Raw genomic sequence first — 25,548 nt, forward strand, 5'->3', positions numbered from 1 at the left:
GCTTAGGACACCGTGGTTGGTGCCAACAAAGAGTTAAATCATCTGCACGCTAAGACTGCAGACAGAGAGACTTTAAAAGGAACTTTAAAAACGGAGCTACAGGAAGTACACCAGTGCTCGGAGGAGAAAGTGCTTTTCGAAGTTACTGTAGGGTGGATTTTTTCAGTTGTTTGCCATATATGCTCACGCCTGGGGCTCGGAATCTCTCTACTTGAGAGGTTTCACAACAACCTTTCCCTTTGCGCAGCAAGGCAGACGCAAGGGGAGTGGTAACCTGCTCTCCCTCATCTACGGAGATGTGCTCCTGTGCGCCAGAGAGCCGCCTGCTCTGAATTTTGTCCACAGACTTTCATATCTTTCTAGCTGTTTGCTCCTCTCTATAACCTGGGTGAAGGGTGTGCTGCCCTGAGGACACCCACATCTCAGTCTGGCTTTCGTGTCAGGGGGTCGTTTTAACTCCCGCACTTTTATTTTACTGTCCGGAATCCGGATGCCTTAAAACATGGCTGGGAGGGCGGGAGAGGGCGGCGGGAGCCCGGCGGAGCCCCTCGCTCGGCTCACCGTGCGCGTCCCCGGCCACCGCGGAATTCCCGGGCGCCCGCCTGGGGCTCCGCGCTCGTCCCGCGAGCGGCCGAGTCCCAGCGGGGCCCGGGAGACAAATTCCTGCGGTCCCGGGAGCTGCTGCTTTCCGATGGTCCCGGGCTGTCATGCTGGAGCCGGAAAGCCATCTGGAGAGCTCCCGACTCCGGCGGCGGCCTGTCCGGTGAGTTTCTATAGTTCCACTGCGCATTTGTTACTTGCTCCAGGCTCTGCCTGTTTTAAATTAGTTTTAAATTCAGATCACGGTTAGATTTATTCTTGACTGGTCTCTGTCACCTTCAGATATCGTGGGACCCTCAATTACCGTCTTGTTCCACCCCCTGCCAAGGGCAGGGACACCTTCCACCATCCCAGAGTGCTCCAAGCCCTGTCCAGCCTGGCCCTGGACACTTCCAGGGATGGGGCAGCCACAGCTTCTCTGGGCACCCTGTGCCAGGGCCTCCCCACCCTCACTGGGGAGAATTTCTTCCTCATATCCATTTCTAAATCATTTCTATTTCTAAATTTTTTTCTATTTCTAAATTTCTAAATTCTGTTTTTTCTATTTCTAAATATTTTCTAAATCATTTCATATCCATTTCGAAATCATCTAAACTCTGAAGTATTCAGCATGTATTCAGACATTTGCAAGTAGAATCTGACACAAGTTTTTAATGACACATCAAACATAATTCCTCAAGCAAAAGCATCCTCGACTGTTACGTTTAATTATGTTTAATTTATTTATGTTTAATTTGTTCAGTTGTGGAGCTCCCACAAGCCACTCCATGGCACTGCAATTTTTTTTCCTACGTGAAATAGCATGCTTTTTAAATTTATCCTTTTGTGCGCTAGTAAACTATTGATGCGTATTTTAACAGAGGCGTATTGCATATTCAAAATCATTAGCATTCCCAGGTGACAGTCCTCAGATTCGGTTTCTTCTTTTCCTCTATGTGACTTCAGAGTAATTTAAAGAAGTTTTAAAACTTCAGAATGATGTGGATGTGACAGAAAACATTTTGATTCTGTTATGAAACATAAAGTTTTTTGGTGTTTTGCTGTTCATTATGAGATTTTGGTGTAAGTTGCAATAATTTAAAAAATGGTGTTATGAAAAACTTGTTTCTTAGTTCTCAGGGTTACATCTTAATGCAAAAATTCTGTGCAATTTGTGAAAGACTTAGCAGCCTTTACCATAGCAAGTCTTCTATTAGACAGCCAACCTTGGATAAATCACAGTACCTGCATTTATCTCCCTTAGAATTGTTTTGAAGAGAGGCAGAGTTTGTAATCAATCTGCTTAGGACAATGCAACTCAATCTACGCAAACATAACATTTTTTTATTGATGTTCTGAAAACTTTGACAGTGGATATTCTTCTATATATATATTTATTTTTTTACCATATTCAGGCTTAGAGGACTAGCAGTACGCTTCTGTTTTCTAAAGCTGATGTCAAATTGCAGTTGTGGTAATTCCTCACATGACATGGTAGTAACACTGTTGTGTAAGTGTTCATGAGTGATTAAAAAAATTAATATTTTAGTAGGTTGACAAATAAACTAGAGCATGTCTCTGCTAGAGGCTTTAACGATTTTATGATAAAGAAAAGACTAATCTTTGAAGCTCATCAAGTAAAAGTTTATATGGTTAACTATGATATTCATTCTCCACAGTTCATAGACTTTAAAAACTGCATTTTGGGCACCATGAGTTTGCCCACTTCGGACAATGTCTCTTCCTGGGAAGCTAATCAGTGAGATCCAGTTCTGGATTTTTAAGTCTAGTAGTTTATATCCTGCTTTTGTGGCTTATTTATTTTCTAGATGCCTGGAATGATGCAATTCAGGCTGAGGAAGAACCAGACACAGTGTGATACATGCAAGCTGTCGCAGAGTCACTAGGAGGTAGAGATAGCTTCTGCCAGCATGTAGGAACACTGCCCAGCAGGCACAAGAGGGTTTTCCACATTAATTTAGGAGGTAGAAGTTGGCTTTAGGTCTTCCCATGACCCCTGTGTTTTATAACCTGGTATGTGTTTGACCTTTGGGCCAAACTATTTGTCTCTCTTTAGTCTGTACAAAACTGCCAGTTCTATAGGAACAGCAAAATTCCACAAACATGGACTTTGGTTAGAAAATCAGACTGCAGTCTGCTCCTTCAGCTGCAGAAGTTCAGCAAAATTACACTGCTAGGTAGAAAGTGAAAGAAATTTTCTCTCTGTTGCAAAATTACCCTGCCTTTTCTGCCAGCTGTGGAATTGAAGCTAGTTAAAAGCTGGTTTTCTGCAGTGCTCAATGTTGACTGTAACCAGCTGACCTGTGAACACTGAGAATTTAGGTTCTGAGCTACAAAATACCTTCTGCAACGTAGAACTCAAGAGCTATTTTCACCTGCTTATATGCTTTGTTGAAGATTCTTAAAGTCCTGCTAAAAATGGTGTCTTAGATAAAAGCTGTAGTTGGTAAAAAACATATTTGAGTTCAAAACCAAGGACTGATGAATTAGTAATATATGAAAATGGAAGTAGAAAACATTCTCTGAATTCTGTTAGACTGCAAAGCATCCATGCTTTGAAACTTTCCAGGACTTTCTTTGTGTGGTTCTGTCTTTGAATCTTCTGAGAGCTTTATGGTTGTAGCACTTCTGTTTGTTGTATGAAGATGGAGGAAGAATCTCCTACAAGTGGTAATAGGGAGCTTTCATAAAGTACTGCATGTGTTGGCTATGCTGTGACAATTAAAGAAAGTATCACAGAAACAAAGATTCTTAAGGCTAGTTTCTATTTTATTTGAAAATGTTTAAGTAGACAACCAAAATGATGTGGTTAATGTAGTAGTAGTCCATCAGTCCTGTCACTGGTTGGCTGGGGTTTTTTTGTTTGTTTGTTTTTGTTGGTTTGGGGTTTTTTGGTTCTATACTAAGAAAAATTACGGTTTTCTGATATATATTTTTAAGTTTCCACCAATTGCATTGTGAGTTCAGAAGCTGTGCAAAAAATGCTATTTCAAAAAGGTGTCTAATTTTTTTTTTGCCAGTACTTAATATTATGTTCTCTGTTTTAATGCTCTAATACACATTTTTCATTTCAATAGCATCCTTAATTTGCTAATGCATGTGGTGTCATGCAATTTGTGCATGGTATGGTTTTGGTGTTTTTTTTATTTCTTCCCCACACATACACACACACACAATGAGGTTCAGTTAAGCAGAATAGTTAATTGCATAGTCAGTTTCTCCTCTGAGTAAGCTTTAATGTGTAGATGTTTCCATTATGATTTTTTTGTTGGTGGATATTTAATAGGAGAGCTGAAAGAAACAGATTTCTTTAACTCTGACTGCCATACAAACCAGTGTAATTTAATTAAAGACTTAAAGGTGTTTCTTATTTACTTTACAAAAAGTGATTATTCTCTTGCTTTCATTCCGTGTGGTCTCCATGCAAAAATATTAAGTCTAACCAGGTTTAAAGAAGCCAAATGACTCCCCTGCTGCCCACAGACTAATTAAACGGTTATCCTTTCCGTGAGCCTTTTTCCATAACCAGGTCTTGCCCAGTTTTCAGTTTGGGTTCTGATTTCCCCCCATTGGTGCTTCTGGCTTTTAGGTGTCTTCAGCTAAGATTGATACTTCATTCATCATCTCTGAATAAAATTCTTTGCCCTTATTTCTTCTGTCTTTTCCCCAGAGCAGGAGAAGCAAAGATCTCTCAAACTTTTTACATGGTGTCCACAAACAAGATTTTATTCAGCTTATAGATGCTCTGGCTGTTCAGGTTTTACTTATTTCCAAATCTTCTTATTGCAGCAGCTGAGTTGCATTAAATAAAGTGATTTTAATTGCTGCTGATCTGTTGCCCTTTGAGTCATGTTGGTTGCTCTGGCAGTAAGTACTGAAAGTTAATCTTGAGCTTGTGGTTTCCTTGCAGTGTATGCAGGTTTTAAAGATTCTTATCTCCTACACTTATTAAATATATAAAATATGTTAAAAAACATGGCACCTTGTGGGACAATTTCTGATGACATACAGCTGTTCTGATCTCACAGATGAAGTCTGTCTTCTTTTGAAATGGGAATATACTTAGCATTTGTTCAATTATAAAATATTTATAGTCTGCAGCTAAAAAACTGAAATTTCATCCTTTAATAGCAGTAATGTCTTCAAAGGGAAGATTTAAACAAAGTTACTGATCCCTTCGTTGATGGCATTTGTGTCTTTTTTGCCAGTCAGAAAAACTGTGTGAGAAAACATAAGTCATCAGGTAAATTTTTGGTCATGAAAAATGTTAATTGTACCTGTGCACAAATCTAGGTGTAAAATGGTAATTTTTTATGTAGCAAAATCTATTAATTAAATGCCGGTATGGTGTCATTTCTGCGAAAAATACTTCATGTAGACAAAGGTAACGTATTTTAGTACTCACAGTTCTGTATTATAGGATACCATTTTAGTGTTTAATTTAAGCATGTTTCTTTTTACAGTATATTTCACATTTATTGCCCATGAACTCTTGCACTTTTGCGCAGAGAAAATAATTACTGCAGTCTGACATGCTTAAAATAATGTAAAAACCAACATATATCCAATAAGGTGAACACTGATTTTCAAGAACTGAAATAACTTAAAAGTTGTCTAGTTTGAAATTTTAATAATTTCTCTTAAAGTTATTAAGTTAGTTAATAAATATGTGTTTCTATATACTTATTTATAAGTGTATGTATAGATATAAATTTATATATTCTGTATATAAATTTCTCACTTTATATATAGAGGCTTGGTTTTGACTCTTTTATTATTGCTTGTGCTACTCATGGGCTGATTCTGCTAATAGCCAAGTAGATTTTGTTTTAACTGCAATAGTAGTGGAAATGAAGATGAAACAGGGTAGTTTAGAGGACTAAACCTGTAACTGGTGTTGTGTTTGTGATCAGTTGTGTGTCTGTAGTTTAATGTATGTACCTCTGAAGACAAACTGTAAAAGAGAGGTTTTTTCCACATCTGTGCATTTGTTTCATGGCAGAGATGGTTTTGAGATGGTAACCCATGTTAAAAAATGAGACCTACTGTGGAGACAAAAAGCTTGCCAGTTATTTGAGCTTACATGATTGGAATGATGTTTTCAAGCCTTCTGGAAATTTTTAAGCCTCCTCTGCATCCGCTTTGGATCCCCATGGGCTGCAGGGGCACAGCAGCTTCACCACGGCCATCTCCGCAGCCTGCAGAGGAACCTCAGCTCCAGCTCCTGCCCCTCCTTCTCCACTGACCCTGGTATCGCCATGTTGTCTCTCTCACATGTTCTCAGCTCCCCCTCTTGTCTGACTAGAAGAAAAATTGTGTGCCCTTTGTTTTGATTTTCTTCTTAAGTATGTTATCACAGAGGTTTTACCAGCCTCTCTCATTGGCCCAGTTTTGACCAACAACATGTCCATCTTTGGAGCCATCAGGGATTGGCTCTGCTGGACATGGTAGAAGCTTCCAGTAGCTTCTCACAGAAGCCACCTCTGTGGCCCCCCAGCTACCGAAAACCAGGCCGTGCCAAACCAATACAATGTGCTAGGCTTAAATCAACTTTGTTAATCCAAAGTGCATCTCTCTTTTAAGTTCCTGATGCTACATCTCTCACCCCTTGTACAATAAGCAATTCTATGTAATCCTTTCTTCAAAGAGCAATAGTAAGATGAAAACTGCACAAAGTACTTTTACTTATGTGAATGTTTAAATCTCTGGGCCCATGACTAGGTAATTGAAGTAAAGAAGCATTAAAACTTGAAAGGAATATCATGTTTTTTGAAAACGTTCGTATTTTTCAGCTCCAGTAATGATATACAAGAGTCACAGTTACCTCAGAACAGAAATCCACCAGAAATGGACACTGTTGAAGATTTGACGCGGAAGCTCCGTCAGGCTGAGAAACGAAATGTAGAATTAATCAATCAACGCAATCGTGAAGTACGGGCATTTTTTTTTCTCGTTTGCTTTATTTTGCCCTTGGAGCAAATGTAATTCGTTTCCTTAAATGTACTCTTTGGTCCTTAATCCTTTCATCAGCTGGATCAAAATCACAGTCACTAGCTGGAAAATAACCAAGAAGTAGCGTTGTCCAGACCTCTCATAGCTGTCTATAGGAACTGATACCTCTTTTACTGTCGTTGACAATAGCTGAAAGTGTGTGTAAGAGACTTGAGCACTACACAACAGCAACATCACACAGAAGAATAGTGTGCACCCCCAGCTTTCGAATTCTCAGTGTAAGACAAGGTTTGTTTGTTTGAGTGTTTTAATCCTGGTAATTCCAGGGATCCATTTAAGAGAATCATTCCACCAACAAGATGATGGAGAAAGGGGAGCATGACAAGAGCAAGTCACTGAGGAAGAAGCAGGAGTCTCCAAACAAATGGATGCAGAACAACAAACTTGGTTTTTTGGCTGTATTTAACCAAAAACAGAGGAATGAGCACCCACACCAGCTGCCCCTAACAAACTGCTGAGAGCAGAATTGTTACCTACAGCAGTAATAATAATTCAAATAAAAGAAAATTTCAGTGAAGTATTTTCCCACTGCTACTTCGTTTAGGTATTAGTTTGCTATAAGAGCATCAGGGAAAACATTTGTAATGGGGGTAAATTATTTCCCATGAATGGAGCTCCTGTTGATAAGGATGCTGCTTCTTTGTAGGTGCTTTGAAGAAATGCATGTTTTACTTTCCACCTTCTTGTGTTCAAATGGCTTGAATGTGACTTCCTGGATTCAGTTTCTGGCAGCAGTGACTAGACTATCTTTCTTACTCTGGATAAGATCCCTTTTTGAAGCATTTTCTTTGTTTTGTTTGTTGTGGTTTTTTTGCCTGACTGCTGAACATCACTGTGTTTACACAGTGAGTTACTAGGTGTCTGATAGTCTAGTATCCCAACATGGCTGTTTTTCTTGGTGTTAAATATAGTTACCAGAAGAATTGCCTATGGAATATAATGTTTCTGTTGCTGCCTTTTTTCCTCTAAGGACCAGGAAGAGGACAGTATTATAACTTTTGTTTTCTGAAGGCAGAGTATGTTTGGAAAAACAGAGGGATATGTTAAAGGTACTTGAAATTAATCTAGGAATAGGCTCAGTTTGCATAAAAAACCATAAAAGTATCTAAAAATGCATAAATGTGCAGTTTCAAGACTGTGTTTCAAATTCAGATGGGATAAGATGGCAGCTGTGAATGCAATTTCTGAAACAAATTTATTTTCTAGATGTCTCGCTATGAAAAAGAGATCATGAAATTACGTTTGGAACCTGAGAGAGGAGAGGTTCTTCATCAAGCTCTGCAAAGAGAAATACCAGTCACTAAAAAAGCAGCTTGTATACAAATGTATTCTGCAGAGGATGAGCTATGTGAACTAAAAACCAAACTTGTGGAACTTCAAGGTAATTATAAAAAAAAAAAAATTGTGGCTACATCAGTCCCAAGTCATTAAACCAAGCAGAGACTTAATACCAGTTACTGTGTTTTTGGAAGTCTCTTCTCTTTCCCGTGTCTTCCTCATCTGCTGTTGTAAGCTTACAAGAGTTTACAAAACCCTTGCTGTCTCATGTGAATTAAACATAACCTGCTAAGACTATCAACCCCTTTTTGTCTCTTGCTCCTTACCTTCTGTTATTCCTTCCCTCAGTGTGTACAGAGTTGTAATTGAGGAGTCTCTCTCCACATCCTGCTTATCAGTATGTCCAGAAGTTCTTCCTTTTACATTTCAGGGGGAAAAAAATAAATCTAGTCCTGTTTGTTTACACTATTTCCGATGACTTTTTTTTTTCCCCCAGGAGTTTCATCATACTGCTTTTTTCTTTCATCTTCTCAAATGTTTCTAGCTTTTCATTGCTCATGTCTGGCTTCTTCATGTCACCTTTGTTTTTCTTTTTATGCAAATAACATGTGCTATGATACTCGTATGTGGAAAGGAAGGGTTTTAGCTAGCCTTTTTTTCCCCCTACTAGTTTCACATTCAGAAACTCAGATTTTTCTTAATCCTTCTCAACCAGAGAGAGATTCTTGTACTTAAAAGCCAGGGACATGCATTTTTTGTTACCTAAGTTAGTATAATACCTTTAAACTTAGTACAGGAGATGTATTTGTGAACCTTTGATGTTCACTGAGAAGACTGGAGCACTTCTCCTGGAGTTTGTAACCTTACAAGCATGGAAGGAGACACTGCAACTTGCAAGTGCACTTATAGTGCCAGATATTTTTTAAAGGTAATAAGAAAAGCTGCACTTTCAGTCATCTGGACAACACACAAATGATAAAAATCTTATGGTTGGTTGATATTTCTCAAACTGTTTTTTATTTGTTTGTTTGTTTGTTGGGTTTTTTTCTGTTTTTGTTTTTATTGTGACAAAGGTCAAAGAAGCCAAATCATCCTGGTGTTGCTTCTCATTTCTTTTGCAGTTTGTAACTTACTGCTTCTTTTTCCTGGTCTCTTGGAGCCTTGCTCACCTTGTGTGGTGCTTTGATATGATCCCAGCTTAGCTCCTTGGACAGAGAAGCTCTCTTGTGCCCTGTCTTTAGTATTTTCTCCAAACTGTTTTTCTGCTGTTCTTATTGAGGCTTGATTCCTGACATCTGACAGGTCTTCCCCATTGTTGTGTCCACTAATTCTCTGTGTTTTCCCAACTTGTCTGTTCTGTTTGTTTCATCCTTCTCCAGCTAAGAAGGAATTTCAGAAGAACGGGATGAATTTGAAGTAAAAATCTATTAGAAAGTGGTGATGACAAAAATGCCGACATAGGTAGTTGTACTCAGTAACATAAAAAGCTAATACAAAAGATTTTGATCCAAAAGCCAGTTTGTGAAATGAAGCAAAGCTCTTACTAAAACTGCTCATAGGAAAGGAAGTCTTCCTTGGCATTTAAACTTTCACAGAGAAAAGTATATGCAGTATTTCCCTATCTTGAGGCATTTGCTGGGCTGAAGATTTAAATCTCTTGAGCAGCAGTAAATTTCCCCAGAAAAGCTAACCCTTTGCTCACTAGCCCAATCTGCCTTAGCTTTTCCTAGAGTCCTTTTCATGTGGCAGGTGTCTGTCTTCACCGTTACTTAAACTGAACTCGAAATTAATTGATAGAGACTAATGTATCAAATGGGTATTTGGAAATAAGCCAGCCAAGTGCTACAGAACAGTGCCATTAAATTCCCCATGCTATAGAGGCCTCACTTGGAACAGTTGACCTGAGTTCTTACTCCTTTCCAAGAGGAGAAGAGCCTTAATTTGTAAAAATCTCCAAAGCATTTCTATGTCCTTGTGTGAAAGATGCTGTAGGAACACAAAATATGATTGTTTCTCTGTACTGCAACTGGAAGTGTTAATGTTTCACAGGGTATCACAATCCACAGAAGAACTTATGTTCATTATACTTTTTTTTTTTCTTAACATGCTTATTTGCAGTGCTATTTATCTTTTTCTCTCTCTTTTTTTTTTTTTTTTTGGTAAACAGTAGTACTGAATGTCAAACATAAACAGAAAGCAGCTGAGGCTGAGAAACTGTTTAGAAGTGCTCAGTGGGAATGGGAAAAGGAGCAACAAAGACTTTAAAGGGAAAGGGATAATATTTGCAGACTATACTGTGCTGAAATGGAATTCCTCATCAGAGAAAAATCTGAAACAGAAAAGGCCTATCAGGTATGATGTAGTAATAGATGGAAAATTCCATGAGATGCTGGCTGGAAGTTTTTTTGGTGCAAAGTGTGTGGTGGGTTGGGGTTTTTCTGGTTTAGGGGAAAAAAATCCCCCAAATAGCTAAATATTGCAGAACAGTTCTGAAGATTATAGCTTTTTAAAGTTACACTTAGTGTGTCATGCTGGTTTTGGGCTTTGATGGAATGTGTTGTGGCTATTTGTCATGGTAAACACCCAAACCAAGTTATCAGTACATAGTGTTAGTGAAAAACAAAGGAGTTCATGGACAGGACCTAAGGTCCTTCTCAAAACAAACAGAAACACAAGTCAATTTTCAGTCAAAGATGATGCTTATTTGGGTAGGGCTGGATATGGGCTGTGAGGAAGGCTACTGTTAGATACAGTTTTCTTTTCAACGTTGCCAGGTGCAGCAGGGTAAGCTCTGAGTTCTGGCTAGCAGTCAGTGGCTGAGTTATTTTGAGGAGGCTCTGGAAGGGCCTTGCCTTCGGTTGTGTACAGTGGTTTGTAGAAGCTGTCTTCAGAGTGTTTAATACTGCATCAAAAGAACAGTGTTGAAGAAGTATGCTATGCCCTGTCAAATGATGTTTGTCCTCAGGAAAGGAGAAAAGGAGCAATGGATGGCTCAGGACATTGTGTTCTCCGTCAGTTCCCTGTCAGTGTTCTCTGCCAGTGGTTGTAGAGGAAGGTTTTCTGTTGGTCAATGTATTAAAGCTACAAAATTGTTGGACATCTAATTAACACGAACAGACTAAGATTGCCATGAGTACATCAAGTTCATTAAACAAGTCAGTGTGAGCTGTAGGATTCCAGAATCTTGAAGTCTCTGATTTCAGAAGCCTGTCAGAAGTCTTTCAGAGCTTCCAAAACTCTTTGAAAGGAAAACGTGATTCGCTACTAGGTGCCAAAACCTAACCTGCCTTCATTAGTAAAAATGTTCCATTTTCCCAGTTTGCTTTTGTAGCTGTTCCCCTGCCTATCACCCTACAGTTATGTTGTGTATAGTTTTAAAATTGCAGGAAATAAGAAATGTTAAATCTGAACTTGACTGCATTAGTTGTTGCTTGAGAACTTAACTTATTGAAACTTGTCAGATAAATTTCAGAAATATCTGGGTTTATAAATTATGACTTTGAATGTGTTGCAGTCTTTGGTGTTGTGTATTTACAGGCCTGGTTTAAATCTTCTTTATTTATTCTGAGTTAAAAAATGAAAGCCAGGGAGATTTAATTGTGGTCTTAATACATGCAGAGAAGTGGGATTCTGAGCACGTGGGTGAATCCTGTCTGGAAAAAACTGCACTTCGTGAACCACAAGTTCTGAACTTGGCTGTGAAAATGTTGATGTAGGCATGGGAGTGGCATCACCTTAGAGTATTGAAATGTGTCCCTGGGACACGCAGGAAAAGCCACCCTCTCTGCTTTGCGACAGGTTCGTGGTGAGCTCTGTTGGGTGTATCCTGGTCCGGGATGAGAGGTGTTGGGAGTTCGATAGGAAGGGCAATAGCATCACCTCGTGGTTAGGCAGGAGATCATATCCCTTCACGTTTCTTTCTTTAGAATACTTGTGGGATTGTGTCGTTTACACAAGGTTTAAAAAAAAAAAAAAAGACCAGCCGTGTTTTTCATGAGCAAATATATGCAAGTGACTACCGGGATGATGTTAAACAATACTAAACCACTTCTGAAAAGTACAGAAACTTCAAAATTCTGAAATCCTGCAGCTCATGTTGATTTGTTTAATGAGCTTGATGTATTCGTTGGCGATTTTAGTTGGCTAATGTTAATTACATTTCCAGTATAAAATGTTTTTAAGTCTTTATGTAGTATTTTACAGCAAGTGATCTGTTACTTATTTCACATTTTCCAGTCCACTTCTGTTAGTATCTGGAAGAGTAACTTGAAGAAATAAATATTTCTATATCTTTCCAGGTATATATTTCTGTAGAAATGGTTAACTTTGTTTCAATTTTTAAATGTATTTATTTATTTATTTGTTTGCATTCTGAAGGGAAGAAACCTGTCTTGGTGTACATGCAAAGATATAGCTTAAATTTAGTCCAAATTCATATGGGCTATGGGGATTTTGTGGCAGTGACTCCATAGAGCTGCAGAGTCCAGTAATGTCAGTAATTCTCCCAATCTGTAGCATAGTTCAATGTCTGTATGCAGAAATGGAGGTGGGGACCAGCTTAGCTATTTTATTCTACTGAGAACTTCCTATGTCATAGTTTTTCAAGTAATTCAGTTTCTAGATGGAAGAAAATCCTTGTCAGAAAAGCCAAAATTAAAAATTATTTACTCTGTGGGAGTAACTGTTTCTGAAAACATCTGATTTGAAGTTTTAGCAATTAAAAATCAGAACAAAATAGAACTTTTGTCCCTATGCATCATTTCACCAAGTGCACCCTGTTTCTATCATTGCCACTGAGCTGGGAGAGAGAATAGATTGGAAGGGCTGTATTCTTTCAGGGAAAGATTTCCGGGGGAGATCTGGCTCTGATTTTAGTGTTACCACAGAAGGTCATGCTCACAGTGATTTTGGGCCAACACAGATTACTTGGTGGTGAATGAAAAGCATGTTTGCTGTTGGGTAAACACTTCTGTTGACATGTGCTGGCATCTTAGATTTTAGGATTTTAACAACCTCTAGTGATGCGGTCTCCACTGCTCTCTTGAACTATCTACTGCAATACTTTATCTTAGAAAAAGTACCTCTTGATGTATTTATTTATTAATTTACCTATGTATCTTTAGGAAACGAATGCTGCCCTGAAAAACCTGCGCAGGATATTGAGAGATATGGAGATAGAGCCCAACGGCTGCAGTGAGATGCTGAGGCTCCAGGCCAACTATCTGGATTTCAAAGCTAAACAGCAGGAGAGGCTCATGAGGGAACTGGAGGTGAAGCTTTCTGCCTGCTGCTGGGAGTCTCAGCAAGCACTGGCACCTTGAGCAGTTTCATTTTTGAGGGATGGAGCCTCCAATTTAGGCTGTGAGTGCCTTGTGTTTGAGTAACAAAATGTAGAGCGTCTGTTTCTCAGGAAAGGTGGATTCACAGGTGAATGCTGTGAGCCCGACTTGAGACTGATGTTTGAACAGCAGATGGGAAAAGTTTTATGCCACTAGGAAAATACTCTTAGCAATATGGAGGTATAGGGGGAGTATTTGTGCAGGATTTGGATATATTTCTTTTAATTAACTATGTTAAGCAGATAAATCTTGTGGGAGGAGTCTTTTGGCTGATATTGCAGAGTAATAAGCTCTTTGGTAAGCTCTGTGCTGTTGCTGACTTTCTCTTTAATAGGCTTTCCATGGATCTCTGTGTCTCGGTTCTTTTCTTTTGTGAATGTATGAGATCATACAGAGTTTGAATTTATTGCCAACAGCTTTTAAAATTTTTATTTATTTATGTATTTATTTTTCTGTTACTGTTACCCTCACTGAAGTGCTTAGAGTCAAGATTCAGTCTCACATACTTGCTACTTTGCTTTACTTGTCCAAAATCAATGACTTCATTTCTATCTATTTAACCTTAAGTGTGTCTGTCTTAAATGACTTTTAATATTAATGAATTTTTCTTGACCTTTGTTGCATCACTTGAAGGCAGGAGTCATTTTGGGGTGTATTGTTCTTTTCAATTCAGTCATCAGTCAAAGTGAAAAGGTATTTTTGATAGTAAACAGTGTCGTCAAAATTGCGTGCGAATTTCTATTATAGCAGTTCTGTAGTTACTGCTTTTGCTAAAAGCATTTTTTCAGATGAAATTCCGTGTCCAGGCCTTTATCTGGAGATAGGTATCTGTGACAATAAAAAATGCAGCAAGAACATAATCCTGCATCAATTTCTTTAACTAAACAGAGAATGTTATTTTAGTATTCTGGATATGTAATTTTTAATTTTATTTATTTATTAATATTATTTATTTTTATTTATTTATTGGTACGAGTTTTTGCAGTTCCAAAGTGCAAGTAGTTCAGATACCACAGGCTGGTTTATGGAGCCCTAATAAACTGAACGCATAAAGTTGTCTTTGTGTGGTGTTAGCATCTTTCTGGACTTAAATATTTTCAAAATGTACTTTTAGGCAGCTACAGTGAAAACAAAGAAGCTGGAGGAAAACGCTGAAGCAGCACGAGTAGCACATTTGCAGTGTAAATACACTACAGAAATCATGCAGGTAACTTTTTATTAAATATTTGGTAGAAGTTTACAGTAAAACAGAAGATGAACTTGTAAAGATACAATCTCCCAAAATGCTGAGACTTCCTTGCTTAAGTGAAAACACCGAGTAGAGTTTTTGCAATGAGTTTCAAAATGGTAAAAGGTAATAGAAAAATATATATTTTTTTAATGTAACTTTCAAGTTATTAGAATAAATATTAAAATAAAATATCACATTCTTAGGTTTGAGAATTCAAAGTAGCATTGAAACAGTGAGGGGAAAGGAAATGTTTCACAATAGTTAGACTGTTAAAATGTCCTGTGCTATATCTTCGGAATGAGCGCTTAGACAACTTTGGAGATACAGTGCATACATCCAGCTTCTCTAGGTGTGAGAGTGAGAGATTAATGCATCCTGAGACTGCAGTTTCCAATGGAGTTAGTCAGAGTACATTTCAGCTTCAAAGTTATGACATCTGCAGTTACCAGTGAAGTTTGAATATGTGATAAAATGTAGTATGTGTACTTGAATATTAAATTCTTTAGTATTGAACTGTACCACACAGGATTTGATCCCATAAAGCAGTTGGGGTTTCTTTTGAAAAACAAGTGTGAAAAACCTGTGTGATGATTGCTGAGTGATCTCGTGCTGACTAACAAAGCCTTCACATTGGATTTCTGAAAAACAAAGTGAGAAAACAAAAAGGAATTTCATCGTTTTTTTCTTGTGTTCTGAGGAACATGAGTAAGCATTGCCACTTCTTCAGTCAGTTATTTTCTTATGACCTGCTCTGAGTATAGACACTTAGATTTCTGAAGTGATGATTAAATTAGCAGCGATGATTTAGTTTTCTTGATTCCCTCTCTACTTTTACAACATACAAAGGAACTGGGAGAGTAACATTCCTTGAAGTTAGAGATTTCTCTTTTATGAGTGAAGAACTGGTAAGGTTTTCTTCCTTGTTTATGTACATGAACAAGCTCCATATGAGCTTTGCTCTGAGTGCAAGTGTAGCTTTTACTGTTAATCTCACCCTTTCACGAGTCTACTTAAAAAATAGAATTCCCCTGGAAATTTTCAGTAATCTAAATAATTGAAACCGGGAAAATCCAAACACAATGAAAGGACAACAAAATGTGCTTTTGGTCAGCATATCTATTTCTCTGTGCTTTGAACTCTATGTATTACTACATTTTTAGATGTGTTCAACACTTTCTAATTCTATATGGAATTAATAGAATATATTCACCTGTAAAAAGCAGAACAGGACAGTGTCTGCATTAAAGACCTTGAGAGTCTTTCCTAACTTCCTTTAACTGCTTTCTTATCACTTGGTAGTTAAGAATTCAAGAACTTGAAGATGCTTTGAATGCAGAGAAAGGTGGCAGCACAGAAGCTCTTTCAGTGCTAGCAAATACCAAGAAAGATTCCAGAGAGTCAGAAAATGCACAAAGGAGAGAAAAAATTGTGTAAGTTTCCTTTTAAAGCCATTGTAAAATGGCAGTAGGCAGCTTAAGTACAACTCATGGTTTACATTCCCTACAATTTTCAGTCAGCAGAAAGTCCAGTGCAATGCACCAAACCAAAGGTTCAAAACCTGGCAGTCCTTTAGTAACAGGTCCATATCAGTAACCACAGGTATTGTGGATACAGATAATAACTGGCCTGTTACAGATTATTTGTGGAAGCAAAAATTTTGAAAATGATAGTTTTGGTAGGGTCCAGCCTCCAGTAGTGGTTGGGATGAGTGTGGGAAAACCTATCTGGCAGGTGTAGAAAAGATGGCTTTTCTATATACACTTATATTATTATGGAAACACTGTTTCCCACTTCAGGGAGCTAGATGAATCTCTAAGACGCCTGTCAAGAAGTTGTGCATCATTTATAGAGGGTAATCTTTGTTTTCAACTTTTGAATGGTTGTAGAAAGCTTTAATTGGTAAAAAAATACTGAAATGTGTGAGAGCAGATGAAATCACCTGAGATACGTTTCCTGCCCAGCACAGTCTGCTGTGTCTGTGGTAACAGAACTTGGGTGACCTCTCAATCAGTTGAGGACTGCATGGGTCTGTATACACAGGTATTCATGTTGACTTACACAAGGAGTAGTGGAGAACAAAAGAAACTGGTTTTCCTCCAAGAAAGGAAGTTTGTGGCCTGAGTGACTCATTGAATATTCATGGTTATGGAGGTGTTTTTAGTAAGATACCTAGAACCTGAGCTATATTGCAAAAACCTTTGTCATCCTTTGCAAACATCAATTTTAAGTGAGCTTAAAATCAGGCTTTCCTGATATCATGCCTAAATACGCAGGCAGTCTTGACAAATTCTTCTTTGGATTCTTCTGTCTCCTTTACACTGTTGTTTGGCCTTGTAGTTTTCTCATGCAGTGCCTGTTTAGTCATGCCAGGCTCTTGATATACCCATTTTCCTGATTGATACTGTACAAGAACTGATTAAAATTCTGGGTGGTCTGCTTTAGAAGTCGTGCCAGAACAGAGTCAGGCATGTGAGACCTTAGGAGCAAGAGCTGTACTGGAAATCAGGGTTGATGATGCAAGATGTGACCCAGTCTCTCTGAAGAGAGCTATTGTGTTAATTCAAATGTGATTAATCCTGGTTTTTGTATGTAATTTTGAGGCTATATCCAAATCACCAATGGAATTTCATGACACGAGGCTTGGTAACAGAACATAAGCACTTGAAAAGTCTTTCTTAGGAGGAGTATACATTTCTTCATTTAACAAAAAAAGGCAAGCAACTTCAGAAGCCACATGATGTGCTGATGTGGTATCTGCCCTATTCATTGATTATCCCTTAAAAGAACATAGTGCATTTGACAAAAGTAATTTTGTTTAAAATGTCTTATTGAGGAAACTTTGCAGTTTACAAGGACAGCATATGCAAGGGAGAGAGGGGACAGGGGAAAGGAAGAATATTGGAGACACCTCTGGAAGATTAGTGGATGCCAGAACCAGCTTCAGCCTGCAGGAAGGCCCACTGGTAAGGAAAAAAGCCTGTGGCATGCGTTCTTTAGGTTTTCTTAAACATACTGTCAAAATATTTGAAGTGCTGAGGGTTTGCAGTGCTGCGCTGCGGAAGAACTCTGCCATTCTCTTACCCTGTTTGCTATTATGTTACCTTTTTTTTTAATTAAAATGTGAATGAATGTAACCAACACCTTGGAGAAGCTAATTTGAAAATGTTTTTAAGAGATACCTGTCTGTTTAACTGAAGGATTGTTTGCAGGAAACAGTTATTTTAATAGTATGGGTAAGTTGTACTTGCATTCCTAATCAAAAAGGCATTTTGTAGGTATGGAATATGATTTCTTGTGAAGAATGTTCTTTCTACCCAAAATTTTGTTGAGTTTTATTAGCTACCATTGTAGAAACGTTTATTTCTATTTCATACAACCTTTTGGTTTTAGTGCAAATATTTGACTGTAAAAATTGCTTGAAATTTGCTTGTTTGAAGGTGGCAAAGAAAAGGGAATTTTTTTGTTGTTTTGTTTGTTTGTTTGCTTGTTTTGCTGTGGACTTGGCACACTGGATGTATTTCACTGGATTATTTTTTGAAACATTTCTCCTCTTATATGACCACTTTCGACCTTTCTACTGTCTTTATCCAGCTACACCTTGAGTAACAATTTTGCCATCTTTTTGCCTAGCAGCAGGGACAAAGGAAAGATCTTAGCATATCTAGAAAATCTTTCATTGTGTGGTAACATTTGCTCTACTTCTACTCTTAGCAATATAAACTTTTTGGTGCTGGCTTGGAAATTTCTCCTCTTTCTCTCTCAGAGCTCTGAGTATGGAAGGTAAATATGGTCTGTTCCCTGCTGACAGGAGCAGAGACCTGTGTCAGAGGGTCTTCAGATTTGTGGGTGCCTTTGTTCAGTTGATGGAGTTATTCCACACTTTGTCTTAGTGTTATCCACTGCCCAGGCAGATCTGTAGTTAATAAAATGAAAAAAAATAAAATCATAATCTTGCTTTTTTCTTCCTGGGAGAAAAAGAGCTTCTTCCATGCAATCATTAATGTATTAAAAGACATTTGCTGGCCTAGTTAGCCTGAAGAAGTAATTTCATCAGGCACAAAAGGAATACAAAGAGATAAAAGCAACTGTCTGCCCTAACTACAGGCAGTAATGATTGCTATTTATAACTACAAAACACAATTACAAGCTGAAAATGTTCTGCTAGAAACCTTAAGTGTTTGCTAGCTGTTGCTGTGGTAAGAGTTTCCCCTTTTGATTTGTATTCCGTAGTAAAATATATGTTACACGTGACAAGAATTCAGGACAAAATCCCATTCATGATCAAGATCTGTTCTGGTAATGGAAACAGTATTTCATGGTGTACTCAAAATTATTGTTATTGTTACTGAAAAGTAAAAAAAATAATATCTATACAATCCATGCCAAACAAATTTTTTAAGGAATTGAGAGTTTGTTGTGCTGCCGAGCCAACTGGGCAATTTTCTGTGCACTGCACAGGTGTTGGAAGTGGGCTCAGTTTGAATGCACCTGGAAGTATTAACATGGGTGAATGAATTGCATCCACTAAGAGCATGGAAATTTTTATCTGTGTTAGGTCGTGGTTGTGGCCCCTGCAGGACTGGGATTTATTTCCATGCTTTATTTACATACTGTGTCTAATGAGATACATTTTGTGAAATCTGTTTTCTTGTTCTGCTGTAATATTATGCAATATTATGACTGACATTATTAGAAATGAATTGAAGAAGTTTGTAAAGCTCTGAGAATGAGCTTTGGGGGTTTGTTTTCTGCTGCACGTGGCACCTACTCCTACACGTATGATGCATCTCTTTTGATTTTAACATCGCCCAGATACAGCAACTGATGTTTCTTTGTGTTCCAGGAGCAGCTGCCCGTCCTCCTTGATTTACACTGGAGTATGGCACACAGCCATGTGCTGGCCAGACAGCCAGACCGTCCCCTGGATGAGTTATCTGTGACAGAGTTTTGCACACTTCTGTGTGAGAATATTGAAGCCCTGATGGCGAACTTCCACAAGGCTAACGAGAGGGGAATGTCCCCAGGCACCAGCGGCCTCTGCTGAGCTCAGAGACGCTTGTTCATGTTAAAAAGGGCCGATGTTCATCCCTCCAAAAGGATCCGGACGTTAACAAATGAATACCATTAATTATGGCTCGTCCACTGCTCAGTTTGATGCTGTTGCCGTGGGCATTTAGATGTGACTGGAGTGCGTCCCAAGTCTCTCAGCGCCCCTTTCTGTGCAGGACATTCAGATAGGACAAGCCAATAATTGAGGAAAAAGCCAATAAAGTACTGATTAAAAGAAAAGAAATTCATCATAGTGATGAGGAAATTCACAGAATGTAGTCATTTGCAGTCATAAAGCAAGTTTTACATTTTACATTCATTTTACAATCATCCAGAGGCAAAGCACACTTGCTCCGGGAATACCATCTTTAAATTCTGAGTTTATGATTCAGATGTACTATTTGAAAGAATGTCAGTGTGGGGGTTTTCTGTTTAATTGTAACTTCTGGATTACGGCTTTTGTATTCAGAAACACAGTAGGAAATACCTAACGTAACACATGTCAATATTTGTGTGAAGGAGGAGCTGTACTTACTGAGTGATTTTAATGCAAGTGAGCTTATGTGGCCTTTCTCCCCAGAAATCCTTGTGTTTTTAGGAAGGAAAAACCTCTTTTGAAATAAGTCAGCTGGCTCCAGAGACTAAGCAGGACAGAGACGAGGTGATGCATATTCCAGAAGGCTAATCACAGAATCTGTATAAAAGTTGCCAATGAATCAAATGTGTTTAGGTTCGGTTTCAGGCACTCTCTTTTTTGATCATGCTGTTTTCAATAACTTGAGTTCATATCCTTACAGAGCAAAGTTTGAACCGTGTTTCAGATTTGGTGTTCTGTGCTTCAGAATATTTACAGGTTCCATCCTGTACAATTGAAAAAGAATCGCATATTACAAGACACTGGAACTAATAACCTGCTTGATGTTTCCTTTTTGTTGTTGTCTCTTAAAGATCCAAAGTCCTGGCATTCTGGAGACTCACTTATCAGTGCAGCCAGGAAGTCCTTTGCAAAACTGATGGACAATCTGAGCATATTGATGGAGGCACTCAAGTGAAGAACGCTTGCAGGTGCACCGCTTACCTGGAGAGGGACTCCCTGATACAGAGGCTGGCTTGTGGACTCCACAGACTAAATGTCCAGGCCCTGGAAGTTGGGTTGTATGACAGACTGCCCACTACAGTAAGCAGATTTACAGTTCTCCTTCATGGAAACAGAAGGCTTACAGTAACAGTGAAGCTGTCTTGATAGCACCATTTATTTAGTTTCAGGCTGGTTCTGAGTCCTTGACAATGAAATACCACTATATGGACATGCGGAAGTTGATTCTCACACATTAGGGTGTGAAGAGGTCTATTATTGACAAAGAATTTTTGGAAGAGGTTTAGTGTACCCAAGTAAAATATTTTTTCAAGTTCTATCAGAACTGTATTAGGTTGTAAGAACAAATTTGCTTTTGGCTTGATGTAAATGTTAGGGTTGTTTTTTATTATTCTTTTCTATTTTCTCGTGTTTACCATCCTTTCTTTCAGTAAAGATAACCTTCTTGCCTTTAACCAAAATGAAAGGATAAACTCTTTCTCTCATAACCTGTCATTTATTGTAGACTTCAGGTGACAATAGTACTTCCTTGCAAACAGAATTTGCAGTAACCCTTGGTAGGTTCAAACTTTTGCCCTTGCGTACGTCTTTTAGAGAGGGAGGAAAAAATGATAGTTTTGTCTCAATTGTCTTGGGTCTCAAATATGATTTATTTTATTGCTAAAATAGCAGATTTTCTATCACATGACTTTGTTTGTTTGCTGACAGAGAAACGTAGCAATCTTGCAGCAAGAAGTATTTGAATTTTCATGAAGGCATCATGAGGTGGAGTGCTGCTCAGTGCACCTGCAGCTTGCAGAATTCAAATGGACTTTCAGTGAGATGCAAGAAGATGCTGACAAAGCCCACAAACTGCAGGAGCAACTAAATGCACTTCAGCATGGAAGTATATTTGATTTGGAGACTCTCTTGCTTAAAAGAGATTCTGCTTTCTATGCAGTTTTTGATTTGTGTTCTTCTGAAAAACAAGCATAAAATTATTAACAGAATTTTCCAGAAAACTTACCTTGTAAATGTAACTAAACTAGAAGTCAGTTGTATTTAGAAATACCCCTTTTCCACAGGAGTTTCCTTTTGATTTGTAGAAGGAGGTATCCTGTATAAATTACAGTTTGGTCTTCAGCAATCCAGGTTCTCCATTTGTTGGAAATGTTGATGTGATTTATGCATCCGAAAAGAAGATCTCACTTCAACAGAGTAAAGTCAGCTGGAATGAGGGTATTCAGTAAGATGTTCATGAGAAGTTCATGCAATATACATACAGCAATTTGAACTCTGCATGGATATTGATGAATGTTGTGATAAATAAAATACAAATTGTTGTGGGTCTGTTTCCCTGAAGAAGTAAACTTTATGGCAGGGAAAAAAAAGCCTTTTCCTACATTCTCGTTAGCACAAATGCACCAAATTCCCCTGAGTCTTTTGCTGTTGCTGATTGATTTACTGAAACACTGAGGGTTCCCTAATCTGAAGCCTAGTTGGTGGAAGCTGTCAGTGTGTCCCAATCCAAACACTTCCAAGCAGAGGTTATCTGCTAGATGATGTCCCGCCCATCATCCTCCCTGTTACTAGGTGGTAAAATGGATTTTTTTTTTTTTTACTCAAAAATATCTAATCATCTTCAGTTTTGTTCACAACAGGTTTTATTCCCTTAGAGTTTTGGGACAGTTAGATGAAAATGTCACAATTTAGATTGCAGTTCAAATGCAGGTGATGACTTTTCTTGAAGAATAATTTCTTCTTTCTGGAGCAGTTTTTGGAGGAGAAAAAAGAGTCCACAAAGGTGTTTACAAGGGATAATAAGCTATCCACTAAAATGTTGGACATTGATCTGCATATTTTTCCTTCTAAATACTGAAGTTTTGCATCCTAGGGTGCTAATTTGAATAGAATAATGAATGGCAAGACTTCACATGAATGTTCTTTATAAAAAATACAGTAATTAACAGGTCTGCCATTCTGTTGTTCAGTGATCTATCTTCATGTTAAAAAGCCTCAATACTAATCCTGAGCATGTGTTTGTTTTAGAATTTGGTATGTTTGCAAGTGGAACTCAGAAAGTCAGGTAGGGAAACCAGTGAATATAGTTACAGGATCAGACACAATTTATTTATCTTTCCAGAGAATAATTACCCAAGACAATATACATGAGGAATTAGATAATGCTTTGCAGCGTGAGCATGAGGCAAAACTACTTTTACAAGAACACGAGCGACGGCTTCGGGAGTTAAGTAATAGACTAGAAGTGCACGCCACTGCAGACACAGATAGAAGCCAAGACTTCAATGTGTCTCTAAAGGTAAGGTTATTCTTCTGAAATAGTCACTAGAATTTTACCTTTTGTTAAGGAAGCCAAAGAGTGCAGTCCTTGTGCTAATAACATAATGGGAGTAAATACACACGTACTACTCAGTCTGCTGGAATTTTAGGCTACTCGGAAAACACTTCAAAGATTTTTTTTTTTTTTGCTATAGATATTTTTGGTTTAAAATTTTAAGAAAAAGTCTTCAGTGAGGTTTGTGGGTTTTTTTGCCTACAATCATTTTGTTTTCTAAAACACCCTTGGTATATAGCAAATATAATAAAAACTGGGGGGGTTCTGAGTCAGTAATGCTTTTGCTACGAAATCCATAAAACCTTAGTATGCAGTAGTCCAAATCTACTTCACAGTCAATTTGTCTTTCACACTGGTCAGTATCCAGGGTTTTAAATTGAAGTTTATTTGGATTGACGAGTAACTCTGCTCTCTGTCTGCTGGCAGAGCCTCTCTGAGGCATCGGAGGAGATGACGTGAAGAGACAGAGTTCTGAATCACCAGAAGAGATTCCTTAAAGACGTGGTGCAGGACCGGCAGCGGCTGCTGGAGTCTCTCCAGGAGGCAGAACGTGACCTCCACAAGACAGCAAAGTGAGCACTGGGGCCTGGGGGACATCACTTAAAATGGGTAAAAATTTCAATGCCTGCTTCCATGGGTAAAGTTTTAGATCTGGCCAGTGTAAGGCTAGAAGACAAAAGTATATCTGCCTCTTTTTTTTGAAATCCAGGGATAGTCTTCTAAAGAGAAGAGTGTTAGTTCAAAATACTAGGTGATGAATTTTCTGCAGTTATCCCATAATAGTGCTCCAAGTTCTGGGTGCTGAAATAACAGGCAAACAAAATGCCTGTGCTGTCTTACTGCTCTGACAACAGCTCTTTGGCAGATCCTTAAAGTTCTGCTTATTTAAGAAATGATTGTTTGTTCTCTCTGTTTCCACACCATCTCTTTATAGATGGATACAATTTATTTATAGTAAATACAGGAGCATCAGCTAGGTGACAGGTCTTAGCTGCCAAAAGGACTGAAACCCATTTTGGACCTAGCCTTTCCTGTGGGACAGGATAGACCTCACAGCTGATCTCAGAGAGTTTTGGATGTAGACACTAACCCCACGCTATTTACACAAGAACCTGGCGTGGAAGGAAAGGCTTAGGCACCAGTCTTGAAAAGATTGGTAGTCAAAAGGAGCCCCCTTGAATTGAAGGAGCTTATTACTAACCTATTCTTACAGTTATAGGATCAGATAAAAAATTAAATCCTTGCAGATTTTGTTTTCTAATAATTATCATACTGTGAAGTATGTTTTATGAATATTGTTGGTCCATGGCTAGGATCTAAAAAAATTTTATTGAATTAAAATTTCTTATTATGCCTGGAATCATTCAACCTCTGAAGAACAACATCTGAGAAGCTTTAAGGGTTTTATGCACCAGGGAAATAATGCAATTCGTGTAGTCCTCAATGAAATGTTTAACAATCTAATTAAAATGACAAATGTTATTTGGTATGATTAGATCAAAGCAGGTGTGACCTACAGAAGGATTTGTTCTAGAAAGCTTGCCCTTTTCACCCTTGTCATAGGTTAGCAAGCATAGTCCCGGAAGGGATGTCCTTGCTGAGGGGTGCTTACAGTTTCCTCTGGGACCTGACAGAACCTATCAGTGGCCAGTTTGAATATGGACAATTCTTTAAGCCGCTTAAAGTTGTGACCGCCTCTGTGATCCACACTTAAGAATAGACAAACTCCCCCCCAAGCTCTCTCTCGTTTCCGGCGCTGGGACAGGTGGCTGCAGGCCCCGTGCGGGGGCCAGCGGGCCCGGCCAGGCCCTGCTTGGGCCAGGCCAGGCCAGGCCCTGGGCGTGCTGAAGCCATGGGCCTGTTCCAGTCGTGGAACCCCCCCCCCCCACTGCCTTGCCGTGGGCAACCAGAGCGGCTCGGCTCCCCCCCCTCTCCACTGCGATAAGAAAAATTCAACATTCCAGCTGCAAAGCTGCAAGGCCGAGGTGAGATTTACCCTTTTATTGCTGTGAAGAGCTGAAAACCTGAGGGAAAAGAGAGAGATGCTTAAAGCTGAAAGTCTGTTGTGAAGCTATGATATATCAGAGTATCCCGTTGTAATTTCATGAAGATATGGGGGGTGGAGTGTTCAACTCGTAAGCAATAGGCAGATGCTGCCGCAGCTGTAATTTCATGAGAAGCTTGGACAAGGAGACATGAACCAGATGAACCAGATGAAGACTTTTGCTCCAAATGGGAAAGGAGAAAACCTCAATTCCTAGAGATGCTCCCAGAGATAGTCCTAACGATGAAGATGAGGAAGACCCTTTGCTCCCAGGGAAGGAGAAGGGCCTCTGTTTTTTTGTTTCTGAATGGCTCAACCTTAAAATTGTACCCCAAAAGACTTCAAGAGTGGACCCTCGAAAGCAGTTGCGGGAAAAGCTGCAAGTCGGGGGAAGGGACTCACATTGCGAGCAGAGAGACTCCTCTTCCTAAATGGACTGAACAATATTTGGAAGTGGGCGGCTGTCTCGTTGTGATACTGTTTTCACAGCACAAGCAAGAAGAGACTTCTCTTTCTAAATGGACTGAACAAGGTTATTATGGAAGTGGTAAACAGACTGAACAT

At 38.8% G+C, this 25,548-nt stretch overlaps 1 protein-coding gene across 6 annotated transcripts; it reads left to right on the plus strand.

Moving 5' to 3' along the window:
• Positions 1-318: 318 nt before the first annotated feature.
• On the plus strand, positions 319-25,324 carry LOC138100523 (coiled-coil domain-containing protein 171-like). 6 transcript variants are annotated; one of them, XR_011146835.1, is made up of 9 exons: positions 5,609-5,850; positions 6,393-6,531; positions 7,819-7,993; positions 10,058-10,242; positions 13,014-13,251; positions 14,344-14,436; positions 15,760-22,904; positions 23,367-23,512; positions 24,504-25,324. XR_011146835.1 is itself a non-coding variant. In XM_068998399.1 (8 exons), the coding sequence occupies exons 5-8, from the start codon at positions 10,195-10,197 to the stop codon at positions 20,521-20,523; spliced, it is 354 nt and encodes a 117-aa protein (XP_068854500.1). In that variant the 5' UTR covers positions 319-763; positions 5,603-5,850; positions 6,393-6,531; positions 7,819-7,993; positions 10,058-10,194; the 3' UTR covers positions 20,524-20,552. The 6 variants fall into 6 exon arrangements, 1 of the variants encoding a protein (XP_068854500.1); XM_068998399.1 differs by lacking the exons at positions 23,367-23,512; positions 24,504-25,324 and adding an exon at positions 319-763 and having other exon boundaries at positions 5,603-5,850; positions 13,014-13,160; positions 20,458-20,552; XR_011146834.1 differs by having other exon boundaries at positions 23,367-25,324.
• Positions 25,325-25,548: the final 224 nt, after the last annotated feature.

This window comes from Aphelocoma coerulescens, unplaced genomic scaffold (genome assembly GCF_041296385.1).
Source record: "Aphelocoma coerulescens isolate FSJ_1873_10779 unplaced genomic scaffold, UR_Acoe_1.0 HiC_scaffold_100, whole genome shotgun sequence".
NCBI classification, from domain to species: Eukaryota; Metazoa; Chordata; class Aves; order Passeriformes; family Corvidae; genus Aphelocoma; species Aphelocoma coerulescens.